Source organism: Ruditapes philippinarum, unplaced genomic scaffold, assembly GCF_026571515.1.
Source record: "Ruditapes philippinarum isolate M1 unplaced genomic scaffold, ASM2657151v2 ctg5873_1_1_1_1, whole genome shotgun sequence".
Classification (NCBI taxonomy): domain Eukaryota; kingdom Metazoa; phylum Mollusca; class Bivalvia; order Venerida; family Veneridae; genus Ruditapes; species Ruditapes philippinarum.
In genome coordinates, this window is record NW_026866895.1 from 8,900 (window position 1) to 23,884 (window position 14,985).

Consider the following 14,985-nt stretch of genomic DNA (forward strand, 5'->3'; position numbering starts at 1 on the left):
ATTCACGAGAGAAGTTATTGCCGTCGTAGCGCCACCTGGTATCAAATTATGACTGACTGTATTCGTTCATGACCCATTTATATAAGTGCTTGCGTTTTACACGCTTCTGTCAATAAACATTCAATACGATTTTGGAAAGGTAATTAGTTCGATATCAAACCAATTGTTCATTTAAATAGTCCTGATAGTCGGTGATATTGATTTATTTCAGACAATGATCACACATCCAGTTTATCATGGGGTTATTATTGCTGTTCTCTTAAGCCAAGCTTTTGCTTACACTAACTGTAACAACACTTACACTAACGGGATAGGAATAGAGGTAAGATGATATATCAATCACATTACATGTAGAAAGTTTGTTTTATAAACTGATAATATATTTGTTACAGTGTCTGCCATCTTACACAGGGGTTTGAACCCTTCTCCCTTTTGGCACCAAGACCAGTACTTTCAACAAAACATACGAATAAGTTTGAAACAAAGCGAGACTGTATGTGAACACTATTCAAGATCTAGTTAAGATAAATTCGATTAAACAACAGTAAAACTACACCTACCATTCGGTACGTTGCTATCAAAATATCGCGGAAAGTTATTTAAACGATATAAGTTTAAATCTGCAATATTTTAAAGAGTTGTATATCTCATATCTTTCCTTAATTAATAACATACATCCTTTTTGCTTTTACAATTTCCTTCAATATTTTAGTGTTTTCCTTGTGAACCTGGTTACACAGCAATAGAAGACTGTCCTGGGAATTATACTAGTACTAAATGTGAGCAGTGCCAGGATGGAACATATCAACCAGAATGTGTTACCTACAACAAAAGCGTTCGTTGTAGAAACTGTACAGTTTGTGATGTATATAAAGAAAACTGTACAGTATACAAAGACGCTGTTTGTGAGCTGCAGACTAGTAAACACGATAGTAGTGGTAATATATTATATATTAAATGTTTTAAGCTTTTCTGCTAAGCTGTTTTATGTCGAAGCTACTGACAAAAAAAATCTTACTGTATTTAACATAAATTATTAAATCTAAATATCGTTTGTAACTGAACAATGCAAAAGTTGTAAATTACTGACTCAAAAAGACTTTACACGTAGATACTTTTGATTAGTTACGTTGGATTTAAGAATTTTCTGTAAAAATGACTTTGCTAGTGAATGTATCCATTAAGCTAAGAGATCGAAATATCAAATTACTGTTAATATTTCTCCTTTTGATATATAATGTACAATTTTGTAATGTTTTCGGAGCAAGGTCATACCATGTAGTGCACATTTAAGGAACCTTTTCTCATAGTTATATTCTATGATGAAAAAACTGGGACAAATTCTGGGTTGAAATAAGTGAATCACAGAAGAGTAACTCGAAATATTTTTAATTGTCGTAAGGAAAAAAGAGTGGTAACGTTTTTTTTAACACGATTTAGAAAAATTACAGGAATAATAAATTAACAATTGTTTTCTATTTAACAGACGACAGCGGTGCTCAGTCAACTTTAGTTGTGGTGTTGATATTTATCAGTACAATCTTTGTTATCCTTATCATGAGCGCTGTTCTGGTAAAAATTCGCAACAGAAAGTAATTTGCATCATATAATTATTTGTAAATTGGTAAATTAAATAAACACTGATTGAAGTAAAAGTTAATTTTATTATAACAGTGCGTAATATGCCATAATTTTCATTGGCCTTTTTTAAAAAGAACTTAAAAATGCAAGAAGTATTACTATGGTAATAATCTTTATAATTGCAATAATGCCATCATCATCTGCAATGTAGTTGTTATTGCCATAACTTTCATTATCATAGTTATTGTTATATTTAATACATATAATATTATTAGAAAAATCTAAAACAATTGATATTATTTTCTTAGATATCGGAAAATTAAAGTTGGAATTGATTATGAAAGGTCAAGCGAACAAAGGAATGAGTATGAAGAAGAAATGATTATAAGTATGACATTCTTGAACAATCCTAAAAGTAAGACAATATCAGGTAAAAAACGAAATTAACTATTATTTAAAAATGTTTGTTTTTTGTTGATACAATGTAATGATTATTCATACACAGTAACAGAAAATATTTAATCATAAATGCATCCTTCATTCATACATTCACAAGTGCAGAAGCAGGAGGGCACATGCAAAGTCCAAACCCAATCGGCGAGGGATTTAATTAAGTCCAAGGCTTTTCTGCAGATTTTAATATACGCAAAAGGATATACAAACGGTCAAGTATTCGTCCGATTCGATAATTTCGTGTTTGTGATGTCCTTTCATAAAAAACAACTGGATTCGTAATGTCTGAATTGTCTTTGATCAATTTTAGTTAAATGTAGCATTTATTATAGCTGGATCCAGTATACATAAAGTTGATGGCAAAGATTTAGCACCGAAATCCAACAATATAGAAAGGCGCATTGCTGTCGTCAGTCCACATATTGAATCAAAGAGCAATGGTATGTCAAAATGTTTAGCTTTAGTTATGTTATAAGGTGTGAAGCACATCATTAAACCACATAAATTAGTTATGAAATTCAAATTAGACTTGCAGCACTCTGAAAAAAATGTCCATAAAACAGTCTCTTGTAATTAAAAAAAAAACAAAAAAGAATCAAAAGTCAAAACCAAATAAAACTATACGGAATTTTTTTAATTTAGATCAATATTGAATTATAAAAATTGCACTGATAATATAAAATTGAAATAATAAAGACCAAACTCTAACATCGGAAGGAATTAATATGAGTGCTATGCTTGTTTTCCAATCTATATTATAATGTGATTAGACAAAATACATGATTGTAAATTTGCTAAATATAACAACTAAACAGTCTCTCTCATAACCATACCATTATCTCACAGAAAATTGTTTAAACGCATAATGTCTCTTTTTCAATTGCATTATACATAGTAATTTAACTAGGTCTGTTATTTCAACTTGATATAATATGCTGATTCACGTTGTCTTTAAGACTGCAAAGAAGTTGAAAACACAGATTACATATTACTACATAGAACAAGAGAAAGTGTTCAAGTAACTGGAGACTCCGAGAATACACAAGGTAAAAAAGTCAATATTTCTCAAAGTATAAAAGGCAGTCTTTCTTCTCTTAAGACGTTAGAAATTAAATAAAATGTTGAAATATAGAGAAACTGAATATTTATTTTCAATCATTTTCCTTTGCATGTATAAATTAATTAAATAATAAAATATAATAAGTTAAACATAACAAAATAAACTTATCATAACCAAAATCTCATTATAATTAGCTAGCACAATAAACATTAACTGTTTAACCATTGAACTGTAAAAAGCTCAAGCATATTTTATGGCTATAGTAAATAAAAGAGAAAAAATAAAACAAAAATATTTTCACCAGAATAAGCAAAAAAACACTTGGATTTTTTTTCAAAACTAAACAGTTTTAGTATTTATCGTAAAATGATATATGTGTTCACTTTTCAATTTTCTTGTTTGCTAATTTTATTTCTTAAATCAAATTGTTAAAAGTTTTCCTTCGGTGTTACTGTTTCGTTTGATTTTTTCCCCAATTAAAGTGCTAGCACAACACCACCCAAACATAAAGTCGTCATTACAAAGATGTCTTCCGGAACTTATGTCGTTTCATCCATAAGGAAAGATTTTGTTATATTTTGAGCATACCACATGTCCGGTAGTTGCGTGAATTTACGTCCTACAATACAGACATTTTAAATTAGCTGCAACACATAAACTTCACTGTTCCGACAATGTATACATTATAACTATTAATGCAGAACGGTGGTATCCGTATCTATAAATATAAATATACTGAATATAAAAATATCTAGGTCTTATTTCTGCCTCGCATAGTAAACTATACTTATTCAGTTCTGTGCAAGCTATCGAAATTGACAGAATAAGATACAAGTATACTTTCCCTGCTGAAACTATATGCCGCTTTTCATGGAATGGCACTTAGGTGTCACATTGAAGGTTCCATGATAACCGCCATATGAACACATCTGCGGATGTTTAAAAATTATAAATTGTACCATTTCATGTTTAAATGTTGAACTCTGCTTAAGCCTGTGCTAGTGGGCGTGGACGGTAATTTGCACTTTCCAGTACCGTCCATCAACAGGCTCAATCAAACCGAGCCTGCAACATTTTACAATTTTGACGTATTGGGCTTTCTTTAGGGATTCTAATTTCTCTCTATTTTGCCAAGAATTAAAAATAATCGTAACGTAGACTTTAAATTCATTAATAAACATTAAATGCAAAATGAAATGAATGTAATGTGTGACCAATTAAAATAATTGATTATATAAGTATTTCATTTGTAATATGCAGTTCTTCCCTTAATAGATTCATATGCTATACATGTACACCATAAACATCAAAATTTATAAAGATTATATTATTGTGTGCTGTTATTGTTGTAATATATATACACGTATTTCCAAAGGTAGATTCACTATAGAGTACTAACAACAAATTAATTAAACAATAAAATAAATGCACACCAAATTAGTATCAAAGGTTCGAAAATCACTAGATATTTTATTACCATTAAATAAAAAATAATAAATTATATAAAACAATATATTGAATCAAAACATCAAAATCTTGCATTCGGACGATATCAAGCAAGATAATGACCTAGCTAAGTTATTAGCTAACACAACTTGACCTTTGATCCCAAATAATGTCCTTTGCTTTGAAGATGCAGACATGCATTAGAGGGATCTTACCTTAATATCTTTCATAAAGGCTGGTTACATAACGTTTATTCTGTATGCTTTCGGCAAGAAACAATATTTACTATTTTTATGTTTTCAGTTGTTAATGGTGCAGAAGACTCAGAAAACAAACGCCAAAATAACCAGTTGTGTCAAAGAACGAAGGACGAATCATTATCTCCCAGGGATTTAGGCAAGGGTTTAAGAAACAGGAATCGTTATTTATCATTTGTTGCTGTAAACACAGTTCTTTAAATTAGACGCGAAAAATGATTATGATAGAATTCTGCATAAATGAATGTGTGTATTTGTCAAAGAATAATATGTGTCCGATCAAACTGTGTTATTGTTTGCCGAGCAAGTTAAGCTGATGTGTTGCACTCAAAGAACAGGTTTGTAGATTTAAAGGGTAAGCTTCAGAAAGTGCATTGATAGCCGTGTTTTGTGAATCATACCTGAATTCATTTGTATTAATTTTGTAAACATAATGACACGATGTCGCGGGCAAAACTTAGGTCTGCAACTCAAAGGCCAAGTATATACTTTTATGCCAAAAGTCGTGTTATGTATTTACTTACAAATGCATAATTTGTCACGATCGGTCAATTTATAGCCTTTAGGTCAAGGTCAAACTTGCACGCTAACGTCAATATTTGGTCGTGTCCAGTCATTCATTTATGAGTTTTGAAATATCACGAATACTGTTTAGCACATCAAGTTGATATGTTTCACACAAAAACAACAAGTAACTTAAAAAAGAACGGTTTTGCACATTCAAACTACGTGTCTGGCACAAAAATTATCTCCAGCTGCCCTTAGCTCAAATGTCAAGGTCACACTAAAATTATTATATTTATATGTTCATTTTTGTAAGACTGTAAGATATGTGGTGATAATGCATGTAATGTGAAGATAAAGTCAAACTTAAAATTGAACATAATGCATCTTCAAAGTTAAAAAATTGTGGTGTCTGATCATCAATTCTGTCATTCTGACATTCAGTTATGAATTTTAATATAACTTGGCATAAATATTCAGTTGTAGATTTTAAAATAACTTCACTGTTAACCAGTAACAACATGCAAGTAGATAAAGGTGAATATCATACTTTGCCGTTATAGGCAATATTTCATAAAAGTACTTTGATGGTCGTGTCCGGTAATCAGTTCCTCCATACATTCTTGGAAAGTGAAACAGCCAGGAATCAATTTGTGGCACATTTATAACTTGTAATTCGCAAATGCTAGTTATATACAACAGCTAGAAAGATCAACGTTAAATATGCTTTCAAAAAAAGAGCACCGGTCATATCATTTTTCATTTATTCGTGATTGTGCTTTTGATGATATATATATACTTTGAAATGATTGAATACGAGACAATAAAAGTAAAGGTCTTTTCTTTCATGAAAAGACTTTGAACAAAATAAAAAATAAAAATTAAAAATTCCCAGTGCTTTTTAACATTATCGGATAGTGTCTATTATTTTTTTTCAAATAATAATTATGATGTGACATTTTTGAAATTTATTTTATTTGAACTCTATTTGATTTATCTCTATTTTTCAGGTGCCCCTGGATTTGAAATAGACTGGACACAAATTTTCTTACAACTATCAAAATCGTTAACTCCAACACGCTGGGAATTATTTGCATATCAATTACTCAGTAAGTCAGTTAAAATTACGTTTAATTCAAAAATAGCATAATCTAACGCTTTAATATCCGTGTAAATCATTCTATGAAATATTATTTTCCTTGTACTATAATTAGATTGCTTTGTTGGTGATTGTCTATAAGTTTTCAGTTATCTTAATACAGGGAAAATAATAGAAATTCCTAAGAGTATTTCGTTTTAAAAGTGTTCAGAAATATAGTAAATGCTGAAATATGTTTTATATTCGTCTGTAGACAATTGTCAGAATATGGCTAGAAGCGTTCATGATACAGTTGCTGAAATTGATCTTGAAGCAAAGAATAAGCATACTGAAGGTTGGGTCATTCACGCTTATATTAAAGTATTCAATAAATGGCTTGACAATGTAGGCAGGACAAATGCAACCTTTGAACATATTAAAGATGCTGTTTCTGCAACAATAGAGGCAAAAGAAGCTTCAGACCTAGTTCTATATATCGAAAGGTTTGATTTGTTTTGCTTAAATATATCAGTTTTATCAGAATAAATGTTAAAATATGTGTATCAGATTACAAAAAAATAAGGTATTAATTAGTATTATTTTGAATTATATTGAATTTAATTTGAATGGATTTTTGTTTCAAACGAAATTTATTGAACAAATTCAATTTGATAAAATTGAAATATGCGTGTCTGTGGTGGCCTTAGTATGTAAATATCACACCAAATAGTCATTTCAGCTTCGGCAACGGTTTGACTGACATTGCTGCCTTGTACTATAACCATCAGTGGAATGTAATGTTACTTTTATTATACCTGTCGGATAGGGTACTATAATATGATAAAAATGTACTTCACGTTGTGTCTGGTTTATACGTCTATTTAAACTACTAACGTTTAACTACAAAACATAGGAAGTGACGTACTCTAATGTCACGCTTACGTTGGCGTCATTTAACGGCGCATGCATATGAGCGCAATTCCCGACAATACCAAACAAATTAAAAGTCAATTAAAAGACGCCTTAAACATAATAATTTATAACTTAAACTCGGCACTGGCATACCGTATTACCGTTTAGAAATGTCAGCGGGTAAAGTGATGTCGCACTTTTACATATTAGATTTTTAGACTATATTATCTTATAAGGCATGGCAATATATTGAATAAATAACGTGAGGTTTAATTGTATGTGAAATTCAAGGCCAATCAGTTTAGTAATGAAGTTTTACGAAGGTAAAGTTTTATTTGCCACATACTAAAAAAATATGAACTGTTTACAGAACAAAAACTGTAACACTAGATTCAGAACGGCTTTCCAGCACATATGACGTCATGCTAAAGATATGCGCGTTTTACGGAGTCGTAAAAGTTGTTTATCATATTTCATTTTATGCTTTTCAGTGGATTACTGATTTATCCGTGAAAATTATATTTGATAATTTCACAGTGAAAATTATCAAAATATAATTTCACACTTTTCAATGACGAAACTACTTTTTTAAGATTTTCCCCATGTGGTACCTCAATTTTATTTTTGCTGACCATTCCGTCAATATCAGGCTGTTTAAAGAAAAGCAAAGCTGAAATTGATAAATAACTTATATGTCAAAAGTAATAAAAAGAAAAAAAACTTACAGTAAGTTACTTCTATTCATTAAAATAACTAATCACCAAATATCGTCTCTTTAGTTTTTTGTTTCATTTTTACAGTCTGAAAAATACATTCCTTCCACATGCAAAACTGCTCTTGATGACATTTGGGCATATTAAAGTATCCTACGAGCAAAAACTGCAGTATGCTTTATGAAAACTTGAAAAGCAATGGCAGCTTTCAGTCGAAGAATATGTAAAACAACCCAGCGTTTGAAGGCTTCCAAGTTTTCCCATTTCCTATCCGCTCTTTTGAATGTTTACACATGTGTCAACACTTATTTATTGTCTGTTACAATCCTCATATAAGTTTTCTTTCTTTTAAAAAGGTTTATGACTAACAAATCCAAATGATATCCCTCTGAATCAAACACAATTATTTTCCTCCAGTGAAATACACAACTTTAAAAATGGCGGCCGCTTACATTTAACATAACCAGGTCTATTATAAATTCGCAGTCAGTAACAGAAATATGGATGGATGGTTGGACTTTTTCTCCTACTAGAATTGTTTGTTTTTATTATTTAAACATGCGATCAGACATAGTTTTTTAATAAAATGAATACTATCACCACCATTTAACGTTGATCGTGGAACTTATTTTTCAGCCCATGACTTCTTGTATTTAATGAGAAATTCGACTTTTTTGAGGCTCTAAATGGGGAAACAGATTTTAATATTAACGTAAATATTAAGGAAATTTCGTTTTAACTTGTTTTTAAGCATGAAATAAAAAGAAAATTTGTTTGCTTGTTGTGTAAGATGTAATTTTATTTCAACTCGTGAACTTTAAAAACAGCTACGCCACTCGTGAGAATACTGTTTTTAAAGCCCACTCGATGAAATAAAATTTCATCTTACACACAAACAAACAAATATCCTCTATATCGTACTTTTTGGTAACAAAGGTTTGAAGATGAAATGTTTACTCAAAACTACCAGATTTAAAGCAAAAGGCGATGAAAAATGGAATATGAGTTAGTTTTTGACACATTATATAATATGTAAGGCAAACTTAATCATTAGAGTTTAATTTAGCACCTAAAACTCACTTTTTAAAGATGAAAATTATCATTTTTGACGAGTGTTTTTGCAGTACATACAATAGTTTTCTTGAAACTCCGTGACATTTATCACAAGAACTCCTTGACAAGTTATCATAAGAACTCCATCCCTCGTGTAACACTTCCTCCCCCGTGAACATGAAATGCTCCCGGTTGCGGCATTCAGTATGATGGGCAAACAGAACGTTTTCTTAAAATTAGATTCCGAGAACACTTCTATAAAATTAGAAACCGTAGCAATTTACTACTCTTTTATATCAACACTTTTGAAAAGTTTGCCATTCCTTTAAACATGTAGCAATTCAGCAAGTGGAACAGATTACTTACGATTCTGATGCATAGTCTAGTTTTAAATAAAAGCCAGACACATGGCTGAATTGAAATGGATTGAAAATTTACAAACCCCTTTTCCGCTTGGCCTTAACGACAATATTTTTTAACAAGGTAATATTTCTAAAGATCCCAGGATGGACATTTTTTTCTATTCTTAACATACGGAAGCGGAAATCTCGATCACTTGGAATAAGTAAAAATGGTAACACCAAACGTAAATCAAAAATTACTATGTCTGTTTCCGATTTTAATAACATCTTGACAAATTCGGTGGACATGCTATGTTATCACGTCTAACCTCCCTTTCTTTTCGGTCTCAAAGAAGCTGATAACATAGATATCCAAACTGACCCTTTATATAAACTGCAGCCTACCTTTTACAAAATTTTACACAGCATATTTTAAGACTTCATATCATTACCACCGCTGAACATGACACACACTTTCTCAAAATTAATTTTCTAAACAAAGGTATTGATTTCATCGATTTACCTAATATTTTTCGTGATAAACGCGTTAACGATTCGATTCCAAAATATTTCACAAATTCTGAGATTCAAATTATTTGTACGCCTGTCAGAAATATCATATTCAATTAAAACAAAATTGTCTCAGACCTAAACGTTCAGTGTAATATACCAACTAGTTGAGACTGCAAAAATTCAAAATAAACGACAAGAGAATCCGTTATTTATTTCTTAAAGAACCAAAATATAGAATTCCTTCAGATATTGATTTTTAATGCTTGTCGAAGTCAGTTAGCTGAATCGATCGAGGACTTTTCGAATCCCGACAGGGACTTTGAACTCTTTCATGTGAGGAAGCTATCCAACTAGCTTACGGAACGTCGGTGGTTCTACTCAGGTGCCCGTTCGTGCCTGAAATAATGCACGGAGGGGCACCTGAGGTCTTCCTCCACCAGTAAAGCTGGAACGTCGCGATATGACATATACTGTGTCGATGTGACGTAAAACCCAAAAACAAACAATTTACAAAATGAACTTAACAGCACTAATACTATTTCTAAAACCGTTCTTTCTGAAAGAGATATTGTGAGCAGTCATATTTCTAGTATTTCTGACTTTAAAGTATTTGTAAATGAGAAAGAGCTGAACCTACCTGTCATATCCTGGATTCCAAAATTACATAAACATCCATGTAGGCCCGCTTCATTGCTAATTCAACATCTTGTACTACTAGTTATCGTTCTATTTTATTTACTTTTTGTCTAACTGCCATCAAGGTAAATGTCATGTGAAACAGTTTATGAATATACGGGTTAAAATCTTTTTTGGTCTGTTAAAAATTCAACTGAAATTTTAGATAAGTTTAAAGTTAAGAATTATCATGTTTCATCTGTAAGTACTTACAATTTCTCTACCCTATATACCTCGTACAACCTTGCCACATAATCTTATAAATGATAAATTATTATCTTTAATTCATAAAACATTTGCAAGAGAACAGGTCACGTTTCTTGCTTGCAATTCAAAGAAGGCTTTCTTTACCAATGGTATCATTAAACAATAATTAATGTGGACCTGTGGCGAAGTTTATAAAGCACTTTCGTTTTTATTAGATAACAGGTATGTCAGGTTTGGTAATACAATTTTCAAACAGATAATGGCATTCCAATCGGAACTTTTTGTGCACCCCTGATAGCTGATTATTTCTTTACTGCTATGAGAGGGATTTTATGCTAAGTCTTTCCCCTAGGTCACATCGGGAAATTATTAAAGCATTTAACAACACTTCCCAATACCTAGATGATAGCCTTAACATGAATCATCCTTATTTCGATCAATTGGTTTCTAAAATATATCCCAGTGAACTTATATGAATAATACTAACCTGCAGACGTTATTACATCTTTTTTCCATTTAAACGTTTCTATTATTAACAATACTATAGTAACTAAAATTTACGATAAAAGAGATAATTTTGATTTTAATATTGTTAACTATCCACATTTAGATGGAGATGTACCTCATGATATATCAGATGGGGTGCATTTTTCTCAATTAATTAGATTTGCTAGGGAGTGCAGTCGTGCTGATGATTTTAATGAACGCAATTTATTTATTGCAAACAAATTTCTTAAACAAGGTTATCGCTATCATAAATTGCGTAAATATTTTACTAAGTTTTACCATCGTAATTCAGATTTAGTTTAAAGATTTAATTGTAATTTAAAAACTCGTTTACGACTAGATATTAGCAAACTTAATTTCTATGGAGATGTGGTTTACAAACTGTGTAGGATCATGGATCATAGTTATTTTTGTGCCGTCTTTTCTAAAATATTAAAAGAGGTTATGACCCAATTATTTTAAGGCATTAATTTTAAGGGATTAATTTTATTTACACTTTCCTGTCATTCAGGAACATATTGGGGCTAAGAGTGAGGTTTGCAGAGCCTAAAACCGGTTTAAACACCCCAGTGGTTTAACTACCACTGACCGTTCCGAGGCTGTACCCCTCTATGTACCTTCACGTGTTTTTCATGTCTGTATTGTTACTTGTTTCTGAATGTTTACATGTTTTGTGATGTCTGCCTTGTTGGATTGTCGTTTACGGTAGGTATTTTCCATAACCCCCTCCCATTTTTATCCCCTCCCTTTTTCACCCTTACAGTCCTTATCCCTTTAAATTCCCATATGGGCCCGTTTTAGTTTATATTATTTCGCACATTACATGTCTCTCTCCATTCACCACCCTTATTATGTCCACTCCAGGTTTTTGTTGGGTGTTGTCTGGGTGCCCTGCTTGGGTGTGTTGGTGGCTGCGTCCTGTGAACGTTGCCACTGGTTCTTGTAGCTGGGTCATGTGGGGGTTGCGTTCATTAAACGCCGCCTTTCCTTGTTGATCTTGTTTATCATAATTTTGCCTTATCAAACCGAGCCTGCAACATTTTCAATTTTGCCGTGTTGTGCTTTCTTTAGGGATTCTTATTTTCTCTATTTTGTTTATCTTTATTCTTGTTTTTTGTACTTTCCAATAGGTGTCAGCATGTGTCAAGTGCTGTGTGGCAGCTGTAAAATGTTGCCCCGTACTTCACTTCAGTTTTGTTATATTTTTCTGGTCCTTTGGGATCAATGATGCCAGCACAAAATATAAAAATAAACATATTTACATGTGTTAGTCTTTGAATATTCTATTTGCACGGAATATTGCAATGTTTAAGGAATTCATATACAACTTTATAAGGTTTGTTTACGGTATTTTATTAGTTTATTAGTTGGAATAAAAAAACAAAGTACACATGCCAGTGAAGTAGTAGTAAACAATAGCATAAAATTTCCCAAAAGTCAATTTTATCTTTGATTTTTCAGGTTTTGCATGATCATATTATGAAATAAAATCTTTCCGCGATAATTTAGTGGTTTTAGTAAAATGTTTCGTCCAGTAATGAATTTAAAGTACATATTTTTCTGACAACCGTGTATTTTTTAGGACACTGGCCTAATTCATCCCCTTCCGCGCAGAGGAAAGGGAATTATAAGAATGGCCTCTTCGTCTGTCCGTCCGTAACACTTTCGTATCCGCTCCATAACTTTTAAACCGCTGATTTTTTTTTAAATAACTTGGCACAAGTGATCACCATATTGAGATGATGTGCAGAGCGCAATAATTGGGTTACTACCCCCAAGGTCTAGGTCACACTTAAAGGTCAAATGTATAAAAAGTACGTTTCGTGTCCTTTCCATATCATTTAAACCTCTGATTTTTTTTTAAATAGCTTGGCACAAGTGATCATTATTATGAGATGATGTGCAGAGCGCAATAATTGCATTGCTACCCAAGGTCAAGGTCACACAGGTCAAATGTTAAAAAGTCTATATTCCGTGTCTGTACATGACATTTAAACTACTGCAATATTTTTAATAAAACTTTGCAGAAATGATTACCATTATGACACCATTGGCAGAGCATAATAATCAAGTCACAACCCTGAAGGTCAGGTCAAAGGTCCAATGTAAAAACATCCATTTTTTATGTCCGCTCTATAACTTTTTGACAATTCAAAGGCTTTAAAATAACTTGGCACAAATGATCCCCACCATGACACGATCTGCAGAGCTCAACATCCAGGCTGCTACCCCGAAGGTCAAGGTTATATGTTCTCCATAACTGTTTGACTTTATGGAATATTTTAAATAACTTGGCACAAATTATCACCTTCTTGAGACTATGTGCTTAATTAATATGATATGCATGGAACAACATCAAGGTCATGGTTGGTAAAAAGTCAAAAAGTACACATTCATGTTCAATGCGGAAGGGGATTTAGCTGTCATTCAGACTGCATTGTTTATGTTAACGGAAAATAGACAACGGGCTGACTGTAGGCTTGAAGCTCATTGCAACTCTTAATCAATCACCAAATTCATATATTGAACAAACTTCAAGGCATTTCATTGAAATCTATAAATTAGTATTAAAAGAATAAAATATAAAAAAAATATTATTTGTAGTTACAAATGCCAGTAGGCAAAGTCAAAGCAACATACGTTTATATTTGAAACTCAGTGTTGCATCTAATATTTCAAAATTATGGGGGATTGTCCCCCACTTAACTAAAAAGTGTGGGGGATTTGAAAAAATGTGGAGGACAAACATTTACCAACAATATGATCATTTTAAAATTGAATTTCGTTGTAAAACAAACAGACACAAACTGAACATCAATTTCCAATGCAAACTTAAGCATATATGTCACTGATCTTTCAAAATCTTCAAAAATAGTAAAGTACTTAACAGACTGCATAATCTCAAACTTTCAAACAACAGTTACTGGTAGTTCATTATTTCTTATTTACTTTAAAACAGTTACTTTACACATGATTATTGTTTGTCTTTGAGTTTCAAAGTTTGTGCTCATTCATTCCTGCCAGCGAAAAGTTCTGAAAGATTCTTCTATTCTTCTCAGTTTTGAACTAAACTAGTGCTTTAGAAGCATTTTAGTCTTTCAAGGGTGGGCCTTCTATAGAAATTGTCATAAGAGTCATTAGCTGTGCTTCTTCTAGACGATTTCTGCTAGAGTCCTTGATGTTGTTTTGTGCAGAGAGGCCACGCTCACAGATTGCAGTTTTCACAGGAATTGTTAATGCTAATCCTGTAAGCAACAACATGCTTGGTAAGATTTTACCATTGCTTTTACTATTAACTTTCCACTTAACTTGCAGTTATTCACGTTGATACCTCTTCTCAAGGACTAATTGCTTCAACTCCTGTCTTGTGAGGTCAGTATTGACTAGTGGCTCATGATCATTTCCATAAGACTACCCATAGTGGTCTAACAACACTTTTGGCTTCTCAGTGCCATAATCCTTGAGTTCAAACTTGGGTATGAATGACAAATCCCTTAGACCAAGACAGTTAAAGGTATTCAGGACAGAAGGAAATCTTGTGTTTATATTTGCTATTAAATTGTCAATAAAAGTTACCATTGTAGAAACCACCTTGTTTTCTTGTTTATCTGCACTTTGTAATTTTTGGCAAAAAAATTCACCATTCTGAAATATATCTTTGAATTCTTTAAAATAATGACCATCA

General features: G+C 31.9%; 1 protein-coding gene across 1 annotated transcript in view; it reads left to right on the top strand.

Annotated features, from left to right (window-relative positions):
* Positions 1–211: 211 nt before the first annotated feature.
* LOC132734130 (uncharacterized) overlaps positions 212–14,985 on the top strand; it is a gene marked incomplete at its 5' end in the record, with an annotated part of 30,809 nt that continues 16,035 nt past the window's right edge. The window contains 8 exons of the mRNA XM_060720847.1: positions 212–322; positions 713–938; positions 1,487–1,572; positions 2,345–2,474; positions 2,991–3,080; positions 4,844–4,942; positions 6,312–6,410; positions 6,654–6,882. Coding sequence (XP_060576830.1) covers positions 212–322; positions 713–938; positions 1,487–1,572; positions 2,345–2,474; positions 2,991–3,080; positions 4,844–4,942; positions 6,312–6,410; positions 6,654–6,882 — 1,070 coding nt within the window. The remainder of the gene's footprint in view (positions 323–712; positions 939–1,486; positions 1,573–2,344; positions 2,475–2,990; positions 3,081–4,843; positions 4,943–6,311; positions 6,411–6,653; positions 6,883–14,985) is intronic.